This window comes from Sinocyclocheilus rhinocerous, unplaced genomic scaffold, assembly GCF_001515625.1.
Source record: "Sinocyclocheilus rhinocerous isolate Xijiao unplaced genomic scaffold, SAMN03320098_v1.1 scaffold1112, whole genome shotgun sequence".
NCBI classification, from domain to species: Eukaryota; Metazoa; Chordata; class Actinopteri; order Cypriniformes; family Cyprinidae; genus Sinocyclocheilus; species Sinocyclocheilus rhinocerous.
In genome coordinates, this window is record NW_015657961.1 from 1,302,650 (window position 1) to 1,320,149 (window position 17,500).

A 17,500-nucleotide genomic window follows, 5' to 3' on the forward strand; every position below is an offset into this window, starting at 1 on the left:
CACAAGGTCCAGCGCTGGCACCTGGATAAAAAATACATTGAGACAAGTTCAAAATGTCATCTGTTTCCTGACAGAGAATACAGTCTCTGTTGTCAGCCAGAGGATTGTGAAGTGCAACCAGTGGTAACAATATTTACTGAATAACATTGAATTTCAATTGTAATTCCGTTTCCTTAGACATTTGGCTAGTTCATGTATAACAAGGCATTCAATGTAACTCATGCAATCAGAATCCAGAGTCAGAACTAACCACTTTATAATGTTGTCTTAATATTGGTGTTTTTTGTTTTGTTTTGTTTTTTTAGAGTGAGATGTTTGAGCTTGATAATTTTGGCCCAAACTATCATCCCACGTTTGAAGTGTTTTTGGATGTCAACATTGAGGAGGTCAGATTGGGTGTTTTGGACAAAACTCGAGATGGGAAGGAAGTGTGGAAAAGACGCCGAATCCTTCTTACAGGTACTCATGAAATTATTTTGTAGGAGTAAAAGATTTAAGAAAGGTTGGGAGAGATTTCAGTTTATCTATAGATACTCCTCTGTGAGAAATAATTTCTAGCTATGTCCTTGTTCGTTAAGAGTGTTGGGGAGGCTAATTTTGCAAGCAAAACATAGCCTTAGCTAACTATGCTAAAGCTATTTAGGAGAGCAATGCAGTATCTCTTTAAATATGTAATGCAGATTATGTGTGTATTTGGTGATCAGCAGTATTTATCAAGCACAAAACAATGAGGATCTCAATTCGAGTGACATAAACTTAGATAAATGTAAACTAAATACAAGAAATAAAACTACAATAACATTTTCTATATTGAAAAACCTTTGGTGAATTTTTTTTAACAGGTTTATTTGCATGAACAGTCCAAAATAATGCTTTGTTCATCTTTGTGGTGTGTGGTGGTTTGGCCTAGATAGAAGATAAAGCTAAAGGCTGGAAAGATAGTGGTTCATTGCCTACAAGGAATGAGACCTCAAAAGATTTTGATGACTTCAAAATGTTTGGCAGATTTCTCAGTGATCTCAAATGTCTTTTTTTTACATAATTTTTTATTATTAGTAGCACCAAGTAAAGGTGTAGAACTTCCTGCGCACAGAAGGATCCCAGGTCTGATTTTAATGCTGAACATTTCAATTATTCTTGTAATTGTATCTTACACATACTGCACACTCTTCTGAAGACTAACTTAAAACATCTTTTGTTTCAATCAGAAACTGAATTTGTAAACGCACACAGAGATAAACTCATTGAGAGAGTTTCATCAGTGATGGCAATTGCTGACAGTTTGAAGAGCAAAGACATGATTAATGGAGAAATGTACAGTAAAGTTCGTGCTGCAGCACTACGAGAGGAGAAAATGAGACTCTTGTTGGATGCTCTTGACTCTGGAGGAGCTGCTGTAAAAGCAGAATTCTGCAGACTGCTGAAGAAGAAGGAGCATTATCTTGTAAATGAACTGGGGCCTCATTTATAAAAACAGATTTGATCTTAGAGTGTGCAGAAAATCCACTCAGAATCAGAAAAAACTTCTTTGACGTGTTCACAAAAACATCTGACTGGCTGTACAATGTCACAATTCTGAAATATTCCTTCATTTGTTATGCATGTTGATTGTGTCGATGTAAATTTTTGTTAAAAAATTTGAGTTATGTACTGTATGATGTTGTTACTGTTTGACCATGAGTCAGTATGAAAGATGTTTTTATTTTATAATACTGTGAAATAATAACCACATACAATTAAAAAAACATTTTTGTGAACGTTGCTGTGGGGAAAAAGCACATGGGTCATTTTTTTCTTTTCTATTTTACATTTTGACAGATGAATAAAACATAAATGAAATAAAGTTAATCATAAACAAATGAAGTACAGGTCTTTTTTTAACAGGAGCATGAGGAAATGGATCTCAAGAGTCACTCGGAAACATGCTCACATTCACACAATATAAACACAGTATTGCACATTCATTCCCTCATCTTTCCGTCTCTGATACATGAATTTGATTCTTCAAATTCATTGTCCACTCGTCATACATAACGGTGCCAAATAAGTCTCGGTCATTAAGATATCTAACACTGATAATGAAAACCCATCTTGTAAATGTGCGGCTACAAAGAGAGTGGCTCCTATAACTAATTCACTGTAAATGTCTATGTATTTAAAAAATTAGCCGCTAATTTGTTGAACCAAAATGTATTGATCATTGCATATTTTGAATGTTCAAAAATGTTTAATATAGACCAAGGGTCATGTAAATTTCAGTAGATTAAACCTAAATCAAGCCAGATTTAAACTCAACAGCAGAAACATCTGCACAAATTTAGCTTTACTGCAGAGCAGAAAGGTTTTTGAGCTCATAATAAAAGCCCTTCTTTATTTTGCATAAAAGAGATTTTACAGAAACTCAGGACTTGAATGATTAAATTGCTTCCATTTTAGTATTATTTTTAAACTTTGCTCTTGTGATCTGATTCATCATCCCTTTACAGAATTTAGACAAATGTGCAAATCATGAACAAAAAAAATGTTTTTAAAGGGGTCATATGATGCTGCTAAAAAGAACATTATTTTGTGTATTTGGTGTAATGAAATGTGTTTATGCGGTTTAAAGTAAAAAAAACACAATTTTTTTCCTTTACATTGCTTATACCAAAAACCATTCGATCTCTGACCATCATCTTAAAAAAATACTATAAAAGCGCTTTCAAATGCAATTTAGTTCAGATACAAATATGGAAAAGCACTCTACTCTACTTTGAAAGTGTGAAGGACAAAATACATGGACACTTCAGACAAAGAGATTCATCACATTCGATTTTTTCCTCCACGTCAGCAAACACACACTCACGCGCGCACATAGAACCACAAAGCGTCAAATACTCGTGAGGTTTTCTTGGAAGGAGGCAGAGCGTGTGTTCAGAGAAGAGTCCGTAAGCTCACTTTGACACTCTGTGATTAGCATCCATTTGTAAAAAATCCTAAAATGTTACATAAACTCCAGCTTTCAGAGTTAAAAGCACTGGTGGCGTTTACTCAGATACTCACGTCTCCGTCCTATCAGAAGAGTTCAAACTGGCAGCGGACAGCTATTCCTTCGAGGAGTTTGGGCAGTGTGGGCAGTGGTGAGCGGGCCATACGGTAAGTTATTTCACAAGTGAATGTCGACACCTGCAGTATTTTTCAACTCGCTGACTTGTTCTGCAGTATCACATTGTGGATTATACAATTGTGGGTGAGCCCACCCATGATTCCCATAATTTAAAACATATTTTATTAGGTTGAGCGATGGGACAGATCTAAACAGGTCTAGTGTAATCTCCAGTGCATAGCAATCAGGCTTTCACTGGGCTTTACATCTAATAGTTGATGGCTTCTGGTGCCCTCCAGCCTCTTGTTGGCCATTCACATGGAGAAAACTGTCCAATGGCTGCTTTGCAGTGTCTCATTTTGGTGCAGATATTTAGACAGCTGGTTTTGCCACATCAACCCCCCTTCTTAAATTTGGGAAGAAGAGGGAAAGATGATAAGGTTTACATGCATTTTCTCCACTCATCGCTGTGACCTCTTGTAATTTCGTCTTCTGCTGCAGTTATTTATTAATTTGGCACTTTTTTCTCTAAATCATGTTGTAAAGGTAGAAAACGCAATGTGTGTGTGTGTGTGTGTGTTTGCATATAGTTGCGTTGGAGAGAGAGTTTTCATACTGTACGAGTGTGTTAAAATGAGCATGTGTACCATATATTTTCATCCATGGAAGTGCTTTTTTGGTGGTAAGTGTTTGTTTCACACATGAGTCTGCATTCTCTGCGTGTGTCTCTGAGAGTATTCTGTAGGTGGGGTTGAATATGGAAATTGGGTGGAGCTGGAGTATTTTCCCACATTAGCATCTTGACTCGTCCCCACCCCTTGTCCCGTATGATACATTTCATAGGCTGGTCCTGCCTCCAATGGCGGGGCGAAACCTAACCTGTATTGAGGTGTTTTTGAATAAGCGTAGCTGTCAAATGCCAGCGGATTGGTTGATTCCAGCAGGCCACGCTCTCCAGAATAGTCTGTGGTCTTGGAGACAGGGTTGGGTGGGGCTTGGATTTGCGACGCCCTGGCAATGGTGTTAAAATGGGCGTATGTGTTGTGAGCCATTCGGGAAGCGGGCCGGGGCTCGTAACGGCCCGTGGGTGCCGGGTGAATGTTGGCCACTGGGCCGCCGGCTGACGCCGAAGCTGAAGCGGGATTTGGTGGCCGAAATTCCTGGTACAGTAGGGAACGGGTAGCGGTGCGGACCTCATCATGTGTTGTAGCTCGAACATTGTAGTAGCCGTTGGTGGGGTCCTGAAATTACAAATATATAATATTTCACTGCAATGCACTAATTGGGGTTTACGGTGCGGCCACAATTAACATGCTCAGGTAAATTTTATGGGTTAAACTGATTGAGAGTTTTGTGTGAAGCATTTTTTCATGCATTTTTCACTTGAGTTGGTCATGCAAATTCAACACACTGACCAACAAAAAGTTTTTGTGTTTTGCCAAAATTTCACTAATGTGACCGAACATTTATTCCTGGTTTATAGGCACATAGGAGTGTGTAAATATCTGTTTGCACACACACTATCATTAAAAAGTTTGGGGTTGGTAAGATTTTTAAATGTTTTCTCTTATGGTGACCATTTATTTAATCAAAAATACTGTAAAACAGTAATATAGTGAAATATTATTAAAATTTAAAACAACCGTTTTCTATTTTAATATATTTAAAAATGTCATTTATTCCTGTTACTTCAGTCTTCAGTGACCCTTCAAAAATCATTCTAATATGCTAAATTTATGCTCAAGAATTTCATATTATTATCATTATGTTGATTATTATTATGCTGAAAACTGTAGTGCTTCTTAATATTTTTGTGGAAAACGTAATACTTTTTTTTCAGTATTCTTTGATGAAAATAAGGTCTTACTTACACCAAACTTCTGACAGTAATATATACAAAGGAAAAACTGTTAAAAAATGTATATTTTAGAAAAATACATACATATACATATACAGTACATATACACATATATATATATACACGGTATATATATATATATATATTTTTTTTTTTTTTTTTTTGTTTTTAAAAAAGCATTGTTCTGGGCTGTGTTTCCCAATAATACTTAATTTGTCTGTGTCAAACATTACCACTACCATCAGCAAAAAGAAGTGGAAAAATAATGACAGCTTTCATGAACACACCTCCTGTTTGCTATTGGTCAGGCAAATCGATAGCCCCACCCTAAACTCACAGCATTGTTTGAGCCAATGTTACTGTGTGAAGCTGGCTGGGGTTCTCAATCAATTAAATGTTTTAATAGCGCCACAGTATTTTTTACACTTTTAGAGGCAATCAACCTATATTGTCTTTGCATGTTAAACTGACAGTAAACAGTAAACTGGAATTTCAAAAAATTTTACACTTTTCCTTTAAGTATAGCGTCTATATGCACTAGGCATGTGACAGTATCAAATTTTCATGTTGCGATTAATTGCTAATGCTTTTATCACGGTATACGGTATTATCACAATATTGAAATTTAGTTGCAAAAAAGTGTTGTCATAATAAAGTATAACAGGTTTAATAACTTTTTTCTTATAACAAAAAGAAACTGCACATTTAAATACAATAAAGCAATACACTAAAAATAAATATAAAGTAAATAATTTCACACAGATTAAAGTACAAAAGAATTATAAAGACCAATAGGTAACACTTTACAATAAGATGTCATTAGTTAACCTTAGTTAATTTACTAATATTAACAATGAGCAATAACTACATTTGCTACACAAGTTATTAATCTTTGTTAAAAAATACAACTGTTAATGTTAGCTCGAGTTCATTAAATAACACAGTAGCAACTTTTGATTTTAACAATGTGTTATTAAATATTGAATTTGAAATGAACTAAGATTAATGAATGTTTAGAAGAATTTTTCATTGGCAGTTTATGTTTTACTAATAAATTAACTAATGTTAACTAATGGGGCCTTAATGTAAAGTATGACTGTAAATAAAGAATAAAGAATTTATTGTAACAATAAAGAATCTAAACATTTTCAAACAATATCTAGGGCATGTTGTAGTCCAGATTAAAATAAAAATGTGAAAATGAATAACCTATCAAGTCTAAATATTTAAGTATTTGGCGCTGTGATGAGCACCATAGCGAATACACAAATCTGAATGGCTGTTTAAATAATGTAAATGCCTTTCAGAAAGTAGTGCAGCTGCTTTGTTTCCGGGGTGACGGCTGCATTTCTGCTGTTTAGCGCCACCTGCTGTCAGAGAGTGAATGTGCGCTTTCATTCAGAGCCTCATGCGCTTCTCATCATCCGTGCTTGTTTACATGAGAGTGCGCAGCGGTGTTGTGCATTGTGACCAGTTGATGGGAAAATTATCCTTAAAATGCATTCCAAAAATCGGAATAATTTGTAATAAATAATTATTCACGATATTTTGAAGTGCCCACGATAACAACACCGTGCATGTTCATTATCGTGATATATCGCATTACCGAATACCGGCACATGTCTAATATGCACCTGCACCTGTTTCTTACCTTGGGCTCATTCTCCTCCACCTTGGGCTCCAGCGTGTTGCTCTGGAGGTCCTGCTTCAGATCCATGTCATCTTTGAAGGGCTGGGTGGAGGGAGAGAGGGAGACAGAGGGAAGAAACTAAACCATCAAACAACAAAACACACACACGGAGAGAGGGAGGAAGAGAAGGAGAGAGAGGGAGGAAAACAGGATATCAGCTATCAGAATTGGTGAAGAATAGATGTTCTTTAGTTTGTGGTGGAAAGAAAGTCTTTCACCATTAAAAACTCTTTTTACTTATAGGTTTATCTTTTTTTATTTATTCAAAAAGATCTTTCTTTAATTTTTTCACTGTTGTGGATAAAATTAAGCAGAAATGGCCTACTTTAAAAAGCACTAAAATTGGTGGCTCCTAAACTCACTAAGTATGTTTAAATGCACTTTAATAGGTTGATTTCAGTCAGACTAAAAAAATAATGTAAATGCTTTAGTTTGACTAAAAATGTATATATCTAGATAATGTGATTGTAGAGATTTTATAGAGCAGTTGAACCATATTCAAATAAACAATAGAAGCTTCCAGCAACAAGTAATTTTTCTGTTTACACTGAAAGCAAAAATGCTAACAGAATATAATCACAACAATCACAATATGTTTGATATTTCATACTGCTACACTACCATTCAAAAATTTGGGATCAGAGAGATTTTCTTTTAAAAGCTGAGATAAATGAAAATGAATAAAGAAACCTTTATTTAGCAAGGAGGCGTTAAACTGATCACAAGAATTGTTAACAAGAGCTTTCTATTTCAAATAAACACTGTTCTTCTGAAATTTCTATTCATCAAAAATCCTGAAAAATACGGTTTCCCCAAAATATTATACAGCAAAACTGTATTCAACATCGATGACAATAAGAAATGTTTCTTGAGCACCAAATCAGCATACTAAAATGATTTCATGAGGATCATGTGACTGGAGTAATGGTGCTGAAAATTCAGCTTTGCCATTATAAGAATAAACTACATTTTAAATCATTTTTAAAATTAATTTAATTTAAATTACATTTAAAATTACGAATTATGAATTTATAAATGTGTATGTACATATACAGTATATATGTATGTGTGTGTGGTTGTACATACACATATGTAGTTGTTTTTTTGGTGTTTGGCTTAGTGTTATGTTAGAATCATTATTATACTCATACCTTTTGTTCTTTAATATTTAGAATAGTTTTTAGCTTTATTTTTTGTTTTTCATTTAAATGTTAAATTTTGAAATTTTGTTGTATGCATTTGTCATTTTTATTTAATCTCATTATTTTTAAAATGTGTATAGGTAGTATTTATAAAGTTTTAGCTTTTAGTTTTGGATCTGTTTTTAGTTGTTTTAATACTACAATTGATTGCTTCTGTTGTCCTCATTTGTAAGTCACTTTGGATAAAAGCGTCTAATAAATGACTAAATAAATAATAATAATAAATAATAATAATAATAAAATTACATTTTCAAATAAAATATAATATAATATTTCACAATATTACTGTTTTGCTGTATTACGGTTTTGGTCAAATAAATGCAGCCTTGGTGAGCATAAGAGACTTCTTTTAAAAACATTAAAAAATCTTACCGACCCCAAACTTTTGAACTGCAGTGCTTCATGGGGCACAATGTTTTAGAAACCAAGTGCCTGACAAAATTTCTGGTCACACTTCTCTGTAGTTGGTTAGATCAAAACATGGTAACTAACCAAACTCTAACATGACAGACTTAAGTGCAAAATGCCCCTAATTTCTAGATTTTTTAAAGAAGTCTCTATTTCTTTATTTTTTATGGTAACAAAATAGCATGTCTGCCCATATATTTAAGAACGTTATATCAGACAGCCTGACAGTCTACTTTATGCTATAGATACTCACAGAATACATAGCCTTTACCATTCGTGTGGCTGTGGAGGCGCTGGCAGCTTCTTCCTCAAGACTGTGAGTCTCCTTGTTCACCGTTTCCACTTTAATGTCTGGCTTCAACGTGACTCCACGACGACCTGGAAGCATAATAGATCACTGACACAAAGCCTCACATCATTTTAATCCATGAAATGATTTAATGGTTCCATTAAATCACAGCAGTTTATTGGCATTGGTCTAAAAGCAAGATTATGATTTCAGTAATTTTATTGTTCCCTCAAAATGAACCTACAACCTTCGTGTTAGCAGGCTGTTCCATAAAAGGTAGGGCACATAAGTCATTATCATATGTCTCATTAAAGTAGATATTTTGTATTTGCTATTAGCAAATGTCACAATACAAATATCTTAATAGTAGCCCTAAAATAGAATTATTATTGAATTAGAATTAAGTTAATAAATAAATTGAAAATATATTATTACATAAATGAAAAATATAATTTATCATTTTTTTCCCTTTGTAATTTGAGGTAAAATATGACTGGGACGTTTTAGACAGGCTTTTTTTCTTTTCTGTCTTCTAGCCACACGGGGGCACCAAACCATAATCATGCATTTTACACTTGATTTTTTTTTCACCATTTCAGAGCATTGACTCAGAAAATTGGACAAATTCATCACAAACAAATGAACATGAAACAGATGCACACACTCGGAGCCACACACATATACACAGTGTACTCACTGCCTTTGCGCTGTCGATACAGATAGAATATCAGAGCAAACAGGAGGAGCAGAAGCAAAATGGAAGATCCAACAGATCCACCTGCTATGACACCTACAGGCACTATATCTGAGAGAGAGGGAGACAGGCATGAAACATACAGACACTATACCTGAGACAGAGAGACGGGTATGAAACAGATGTTTATATTACCTACAGATGCTATTTCTAAGTCAAAGACTTAGACAGATATAATATCTATAGCAGCCACTATGTTTTAGAGAGAGACAGGTATTTTACCAACTGATACTATACAAATGAGAGAGACCTACAGACACTCTGCAAAAGCATCCTAAGTGAAAGTTCTGCTTATAAGTTTCATGCCACTTGCAGAATTTGCAAAAATGCAATAATTGTTTTTAGTGCTGCCCTTCAGAAGCTAATACTTACATGTTTCCCAGAAGACAAAATAAGTACAATTTACCATGTTCATCCAATTTGGAAAAGTTTACACACCCTGGCTCTTAATGCAGCATGCTGACAGTCAAGTTTTTATTTTTTTAAAGATTGCCTGCATTTTTTCCTTCAAGAAATACTATGGACAACTGATGTTGTTAAAATTATTTACAGAGCAAAACCAAATCCTATGTTTGGTTGATGTCATTTTTCTCTAGAAGATCCTTTGTGTTACATACTTTATTAGTATTCCAAAATATTCTAAAGTGTTAGATTAAAGTTACAAAACTTGTGTAATCTAACGAAATAGGTTACAAAAAAACATTTTAAAGCATGTATTTTGTAATCTGTAGTGAAATACATTTTTAAAGTAACCTTCCCAACCCTAATTAAATATACGGGTGTTATATATAAAGGCACCTACGGACACAATATCTGAGTGAAAAAAAGATTATATCTAAAGCCATTATACATCTAAGAGAAAGACACCTACACACTACACTGTATCTGTGAGAGAAACAGACAGGTATTATACCTACGGATGCTATATCTGAGAGTGAGAAGAGAAAGAGAGGTGTTATACCTATAGATGTACTATATCTGAGAGAGAAAGAGTTATTATACCTACTACTTTATCTAACAAAGAGACCGAGTGAGAGAATGAGACGAGTCTATAGACACTATATTGTTTTTCTGACCTGTCTCCTCCAGGGTGATGATCATGGTTCCTGGTCCAAACGCGTTCCATGCCGTGCAGTTGTAGGTGGACTGGAAGTCAGACTCCATGACGTTATTGATGGTGAGCGTGGACAGAACGGCGCCCCCTTGTGACGCAGGTCTACTCTGCTCCACTGTGTACCTCTCCAACAGCGTCCCTCTCTCTTTTTCCCACACGTTCTCCTTCCAGGCCCAAACCTGCAGAAAAACATGTATGTATTCACACACACACACACACACACACACACACACTCATTATTAAATAGCTGCATGAGAATGTCATATTTTTGAAAATACACACACACAGGCAGGGGTTCACAGGCGTTACAGCTCTTTGAGGATTTTGCTCTGAACTGTGAGAGAGCAGATAGTTCATACAAAATGAACAACACTCCATCAAATATTCACAGTGCTAATGTCCCTCTTAAGCTGACAACATGAGCGACAGAGAGAGCGGGGGCGCAACAGCAAGGATGAGAGGATGAGGAACAAGAACATATGGCCCACTCTCCTTTCCTCTCCTCCACTTTCTTTCCTCATTTATTCCATTATTCATTATCTCATAAGTACCATCTTCACATTAAGGCCAGTCCTGTTGTGTCATGTCTCATTATCCAGTGAACTATCAGACAGAGAGCAACAGAGGAGTGTGAGTCTCTATTATTAAATTCATGCACAACAGTACAATTATGGGCAAATCTAGTTTTAATTTAATCTTTATTCCCTTTAATCACCTGCTTAAATATTACTCTAATAGTATTCCATTTGAAGTTTGTGGGCTGTTTTTTTATTATTATTTTTTAATTATTATTTTATTTTTCATTTTTACTACTACTTGTTCCCTCTATTTTCACTATTTGTGCTTTACTTTTTTGCAGTTATTTTAATTTATAATTATTTCATTTGTCAATATTACAATTTGTTTACTATTTTTTACTTAACTTTCCCACACTTATTTTATCGGACTGTTGTTTTATTTTATTTTATTACATTTTATTTTATAATTCATTCCTTTGTATCCATTCCAATTTTTAATCCTACTATTTGTTCCTTCTATCTTTCTTTACTTTTTTGTATTTATTTTATTTTATAATTTAAAAGTGCAAATGTAAAAATATTTTATTTGTTAATATTATTATTTTTTATTTTAATAACTATATTTTATTTTATTTTATTGTGCAGTTGTTTTATTTTATATACCATTTCTTTATTAATACTACAATTTGTTATTTTCATTATTCTTTTTTTTTTACCTTTTTGCAGTTATGTACTTTTAACAAAACTATTTAATTTTTTCATATTTGTTTTCTTTGTTTACTGTTTTAATACTAAGATTTTTTACTTTTCTTATTTTTATTATATTTATTTTATTAATTTATTTTATTAATTTATTTTATTTTTTACACACCATACTTTTATTTTATTTGTTAATACTAGGTTTGCTGCATTTGCACTATTCGTATTTCATTTTTATTTTACTTGGTACAGCAGTTTTTATTTTGCCAAAGAAGCATGCTAAAATGAGAGAAAGGAAAAAGAGCGACTAGAAAGGCGATTGAAGGAGAGCGATGAAGAGGAGGAGGGTGACTAGAGGACAGGTGGAAGGAAGAAGGAGAGAGAGAGAGTGAAGGAAGGAGGAAAAGAGGCAGAGCGTTGAGTAAAGTGCTGAGATTGTTAAAAGCTCACTCATTTGTCTGTCATGTCGTGTCGTCTGCTGGTGATAATCGACACTGAAAGCTACAGGACTTTGTTCTGCACTGTCACTCTTTTTCTCCCCCTCCCCGTCAGCCCTCCTCATCTTTCATGTCTCATTTGATATCTTTTTTACCTCTATTTTTCACGCTTCCTTTAGCGCTCTCTCTCTCTCAGCTCGCTCAGTATTCAATGAAGTATAGAGTAAAGATGATAAAGGAAGGATGAAAAACAAGTACAGTAAGAGACACATTAAGAGAATACATAAAGCTGAATAAAGCTGCTTTATGTCATTTCTGTACCATAAACAGTATTGAAAACCCAGAGAAATTATATTGGCAATGCATAACCAGAATTTCCTACATGTAAAAAAGGAAGAAGCAGCCCACCCTCAAAAGAACAAACTTTAAAGCTCTAAAAAAACAGATATTTCTTACTGAAAAATTCTTGATTATTTATTCCACATTCATTTTTTACACAGTATTTGCGGAATGCATGAAATGTATTTTCTGCTGTAAATCACAGCATGCCCCATGTCATGAATAACCTGTATTATGTACTGTATAGGGTGGGATTCCAACTCACGATTTTGTCCGGCGGAGGGGTGCTGGCTATGTAGCACTTGATTTCCCCCTTCTCTCCTCTCACGGCATACTGGATCGGCTCGCTCGAGATGATTGGAGGACCTGGACACCCAATCACATCATAAGAGAGATGTATATACTGTATATATATATATACTGTAGATATTACGGGACTCTTGCACGATGTGATTAGATGCTGATAACACTGTGGAAATATGTTTGAATTGCAGGTTCACCTATGTATTAGCAATGACACATTTTTGTGTAGTTATGTAAGTGTTACTGACCATTAACTGTAAGAGTGACCTCTGTCTCCCCGACACCGATTCTGGGGACGATGGCTTTACACACATACTGTCCTGCATCCGCCTGACTCACAGACTTCAGGAATAACTGATTACTATTACTGAGGACCTGAACAACAAAGAGTGGAATAAAGAAAGACAAACAGCATTAAAAATGGTCAATCGAGTGTTTTTGTTGTGTGCGAACAAGTCTGATTTTTTTTTTTTGTTAGAGGTGAGTGCACTTTGTAGGGTGTAGAAAGCATTATCAAGTGTGCACTAACCATACTGGAGCCCTTCTTGGTCCATGTGAGGGTGAGCGGTGGATTCCCTGACCATTTACAGTTGAGTGAGACATCAGAATCAACGTCCACGGTTACAGGCCTCGGCTCCACCACCAAAATTGGACCAACTACAAAAGAGAGAAAAAGAAGCCAACAAGGTTATTATAACTTACTAAAACAATTAAGATTTTTTTTTTGAAAACTAAAAACAACAAAAAAATAGAAGTTATAAAAAATACAAATGAACCACTAAAAGTAATTAAAATCAAACTTAAACTGAAAAACAAACACACTAAAAGTTAGTAAAATATCCTTGAATGTTATAACCCTAGATGAAATTCTGCACACTAGCATCAGAAAAAATTCAATCTGCATTTTAATAAACACATTTCTCAATCTGTGGCTGTGAAAATGGTGTTTTCTTGATATGGATATGCCAAATCAGAACAGAACTGGAAAATCCGAATGAATTCATGTTTTAAATTATATTTAAATTTGAGAATGAAATAAAAGCATAATTTGCACTGAACCGCTTATCAATGGCAAACGCATACAGTATAACATAAACCAATCAATGTGGGGTAGATCATTGGATGGATGGACTGAAATACTCACAATGAACGTCCACCAAAATACTGACGTTGGTGCTGCCCACCGCATTAAAGACCAGGCAGGACACAGGCTCAGTGAAGAACGAGTGATCTGCTGTCGTCTCAAACACACTTTCTCTCGCTCCATCCAGAATCACACCCCCTTTAGCCCACCTACAACACATCAGGGTTATTATAGTTAACTAACACTAAAAACATACAAATAAATATATAAAAATGTCAAAAACACACAACAAAATGACAAAAAATTATAATAGTATCTCAATGATACAAAAAAGACACTGCAACACACACTGAGCATGTGTAAAACAGAGAGAGCACGTCACTGAGATCAGCATATACACCCACATTACATACTAACCTGTAGCCCATAATGGGAGGGTTGGCAGTGGCCTGGCAGGTAAATTTAACTCGTTCTCCTTCTAGAACCGAGCGAGGCTCTATAGACAGGACAACTGTAGGAGGATCTGGAGAGAGATTGAGAGGCCATTAGGGTCATTCTTGTGCATATACAGTATGCCAGCACAGCAAAGTAGGTGTACGCAAACACAAACACTTACGGTGCACGTTGAGTGTGACAGTGACCCTCTTTCCCAGCGGGGCAGCCAGGTTTGAGGCCACACAGGTGAAATTTCGTCCTGTATCTGTGTCCACTGGCTGAATCTCCAGAAAACTCTTTGTGGTCACCCTCTTCCTGTCTGCTAACACTTCCTGATAGATAGATAGATAGATACCGTATGTTCTCATATATGTGATCTTCATGCTATCATCATTTGCTTATGTGCTCACTCACAGTGCTGGTATGGGCTCCCTCCACTATGATCCCATCTTTGTACCATTCTATCGTTGACAGTGGCTTTGCTCCTCGAGACACACAGGTGAGGTTATATGAGGTTCCTGCTGTCAGCAGGATCTCTGGAGAGCCCTCGATAACAGGACCTTCAGGGGGAACTACACAGACAGACAGATAATATGCTGAAAGTGACTTACACATTCTGCACACAGATAACATCTATAAATATTGACACATATATGGTATTTTGTCCTTTGTGAATATTGTGTATGACACAATATTGTTCAAACGTTTTGGGTCAGTAAGATTTTAAAAGAAAATAGTTTATGCATTAAACTGATTAAAAGAGATAGTAAACATTTATAATGTAAAAAATTATATTTCAAATAAATGCTGTTCTTTGAACTTTCTATTCATCAAAGAGTTATGAAAAAAAAACAGTTTCTACAGGAATATTAGGTAGTACAACATTGATGTTGAAATATTAGGTAGTACACAGTTTTCAACATTGATAATAATAATAATGTTTCTTGAGCACCAAATCAGCATATTAGAATGTTTTCTGAAGGATGATGTGACACTGAAGACTGGAGTAATGATGCTGAAAATTCAGCTTTTGCCATCAGGAATAAATAAAATGTTCAAATACATAAAAATAGAAAACTGTTCATTTAAATTGTACAAATATTTCACAATTACTGTAGTTTTGAGCAAAAAAGTGCAGCCTTGGTAAGCATAATTTTAAAAACATTAAACAAATCTTACCAACCCCAAACTTTTGAATGGTAGAGTATGTGTGGAAAGTTTATTACCACATTGTTTCACTTGTGTATGTAGTAATGTAACTTGTGTAAGTGATTTGATTTTTCAATAAATTCTTTGTTATGTAATGATGGCAATGTACACTTTTGCATATCATGTCAGAACAGCTTCACAAAGAAAAAGAGAGAGAGAGATTGTAGATTTCTCGAGATCAGCATATACACCCACATTACATACTAACCTGTAGCCCATAATGGGAGGGTTGGCAGTGGCCTGGCAGGTAAATTTAACTCGTTCTCCTTCTAGAACCGAGCGAGGCTCTATAGACAGGACAACTGTAGGAGGATCTGGAGAGAGATTGAGAGGCCATTAGGGTCATTCTTGTGCATATACAGTATGCCAGCACAGCAAAGTAGGTGTACGCAAACACAAACACTTACGGTGCACGTTGAGTGTGACAGTGACCCTCTTTCCCAGCGGGGCAGCCAGGTTTGAGGCCACACAGGTGAAATTTCGTCCTGTATCTGTGTCCACTGGCTGAATCTCCAGAAAACTCTTTGTGGTCACCCTCTTCCTGTCTGCTAACACTTCCTGATAGATAGATAGATAGATACCGTATGTTCTCATATATGTGATCTTCATGCTATCATCATTTGCTTATGTGCTCACTCACAGTGCTGGTATGGGCTCCCTCCACTATGATCCCATCTTTGTACCATTCTATCGTTGACAGTGGCTTTGCTCCTCGAGACACACAGGTGAGGTTATATGAGGTTCCTGCTGTCAGCAGGATCTCTGGAGAGCCCTCGATAACAGGACCTTCAGGGGGAACTACACAGACAGACAGATAATATGCTGAAAGTGACTTACACATTCTGCACACAGATAACATCTATAAATATTGACACATATATGGTATTTTGTCCTTTGTGAATATTGTGTATGACACAATATTGTTCAAACGTTTTGGGTCAGTAAGATTTTAAAAGAAAATAGTTTATGCATTAAACTGATTAAAAGAGATAGTAAACATTTATAATGTAAAAAATTATATTTCAAATAAATGCTGTTCTTTGAACTTTCTATTCATCAAAGAGTTATGAAAAAAAAACAGTTTCTACAGGAATATTAGGTAGTACAACATTGATGTTGAAATATTAGGTAGTACACAGTTTTCAACATTGATAATAATAATAATGTTTCTTGAGCACCAAATCAGCATATTAGAATGTTTTCTGAAGGATGATGTGACACTGAAGACTGGAGTAATGATGCTGAAAATTCAGCTTTTGCCATCAGGAATAAATAAAATGTTCAAATACATAAAAATAGAAAACTGTTCATTTAAATTGTACAAATATTTCACAATTACTGTAGTTTTGAGCAAAAAAGTGCAGCCTTGGTAAGCATAATTTTAAAAACATTAAACAAATCTTACCAACCCCAAACTTTTGAATGGTAGAGTATGTGTGGAAAGTTTATTACCACATTGTTTCACTTGTGTATGTAGTAATGTAACTTGTGTAAGTGATTTGATTTTTCAATAAATTCTTTGTTATGTAATGATGGCAATGTACACTTTTGCATATCATGTCAGAACAGCTTCACAAAGAAAAAGAGAGAGAGAGATTGTAGATTTCTCGAAGGCAGCAGTACGGCATCTCTGGAGCTGCTATTAGTGTCCTTACAAAACAAGTTAAATAAAGAGAGCAGAATGTATTCTTTACAAAGTGACTTCCTGTGTGTTGATGGCTATGTTAGGACTGCACAGTACATACTGTATACTGCATACTTTTAAAAAAATTATTTGTGAACATTACGTAACAATGAATATTTCAAACAGTAGTATATTACAACATTGTCACAGCAACAATCTCAGATATAAAAACAATTTTGACTTGTGCATTTAATTTAGTGCGGTTCAAATAATCAGTAACAAGAGATGTTAAACACAATGCATATGGCTTTAGGTTCATTCATCACACTGGAAATGGAAAATCAAGTTGAGTGCATTGCATTGTGGGATACAGTATGCCACGCAGTGTGCAGTTGTTTACTGAAATGCATGGAATTTTATGCAAAAAAATGCATACTTCTCACATTATACAT

General features: G+C 35.1%; 2 protein-coding genes across 8 annotated transcripts in view; one reads left to right on the plus strand and one right to left on the minus strand.

Annotated features, from left to right (window-relative positions):
* LOC107721716 (uncharacterized) overlaps positions 1-2,511 on the plus strand; it is a 12,331-nt gene extending 9,820 nt beyond the window's left edge. For 6 of the 7 annotated variants that reach the window (XM_016529855.1, XM_016529858.1, XM_016529857.1 and 3 more), the window contains 4 exons: positions 7-123; positions 306-459; positions 1,057-1,104; positions 1,209-2,511. In XM_016529855.1, the coding sequence (XP_016385341.1) occupies positions 7-123; positions 306-459; positions 1,057-1,104; positions 1,209-1,471 (582 nt within the window). In that variant the 3' untranslated portion in view covers positions 1,472-2,511. The remainder of the gene's footprint in view (positions 1-6; positions 124-305; positions 460-1,056; positions 1,105-1,208) is intronic. The other variant, XM_016529856.1, reaches the window with a different exon arrangement.
* Positions 2,512-2,675: 164 nt separating this feature from the next.
* Positions 2,676-17,500, minus strand: part of LOC107721762 (kin of IRRE-like protein 1) — a 44,577-nt gene continuing 29,752 nt past the window's right edge. Inside the window, exons 4-15 of the mRNA XM_016529924.1 lie at positions 16,065-16,222; positions 15,832-15,982; positions 15,633-15,738; positions 13,841-13,989; positions 13,226-13,353; positions 12,945-13,071; positions 12,659-12,759; positions 10,363-10,579; positions 9,230-9,337; positions 8,497-8,621; positions 6,595-6,675; positions 2,676-4,326 (exon numbers count right to left, since the gene is read on the minus strand). Coding sequence (XP_016385410.1) covers positions 3,781-4,326; positions 6,595-6,675; positions 8,497-8,621; positions 9,230-9,337; positions 10,363-10,579; positions 12,659-12,759; positions 12,945-13,071; positions 13,226-13,353; positions 13,841-13,989; positions 15,633-15,738; positions 15,832-15,982; positions 16,065-16,222 — 1,997 coding nt within the window. The 3' untranslated portion in view covers positions 2,676-3,780. The remainder of the gene's footprint in view (positions 4,327-6,594; positions 6,676-8,496; positions 8,622-9,229; positions 9,338-10,362; positions 10,580-12,658; positions 12,760-12,944; positions 13,072-13,225; positions 13,354-13,840; positions 13,990-15,632; positions 15,739-15,831; positions 15,983-16,064; positions 16,223-17,500) is intronic.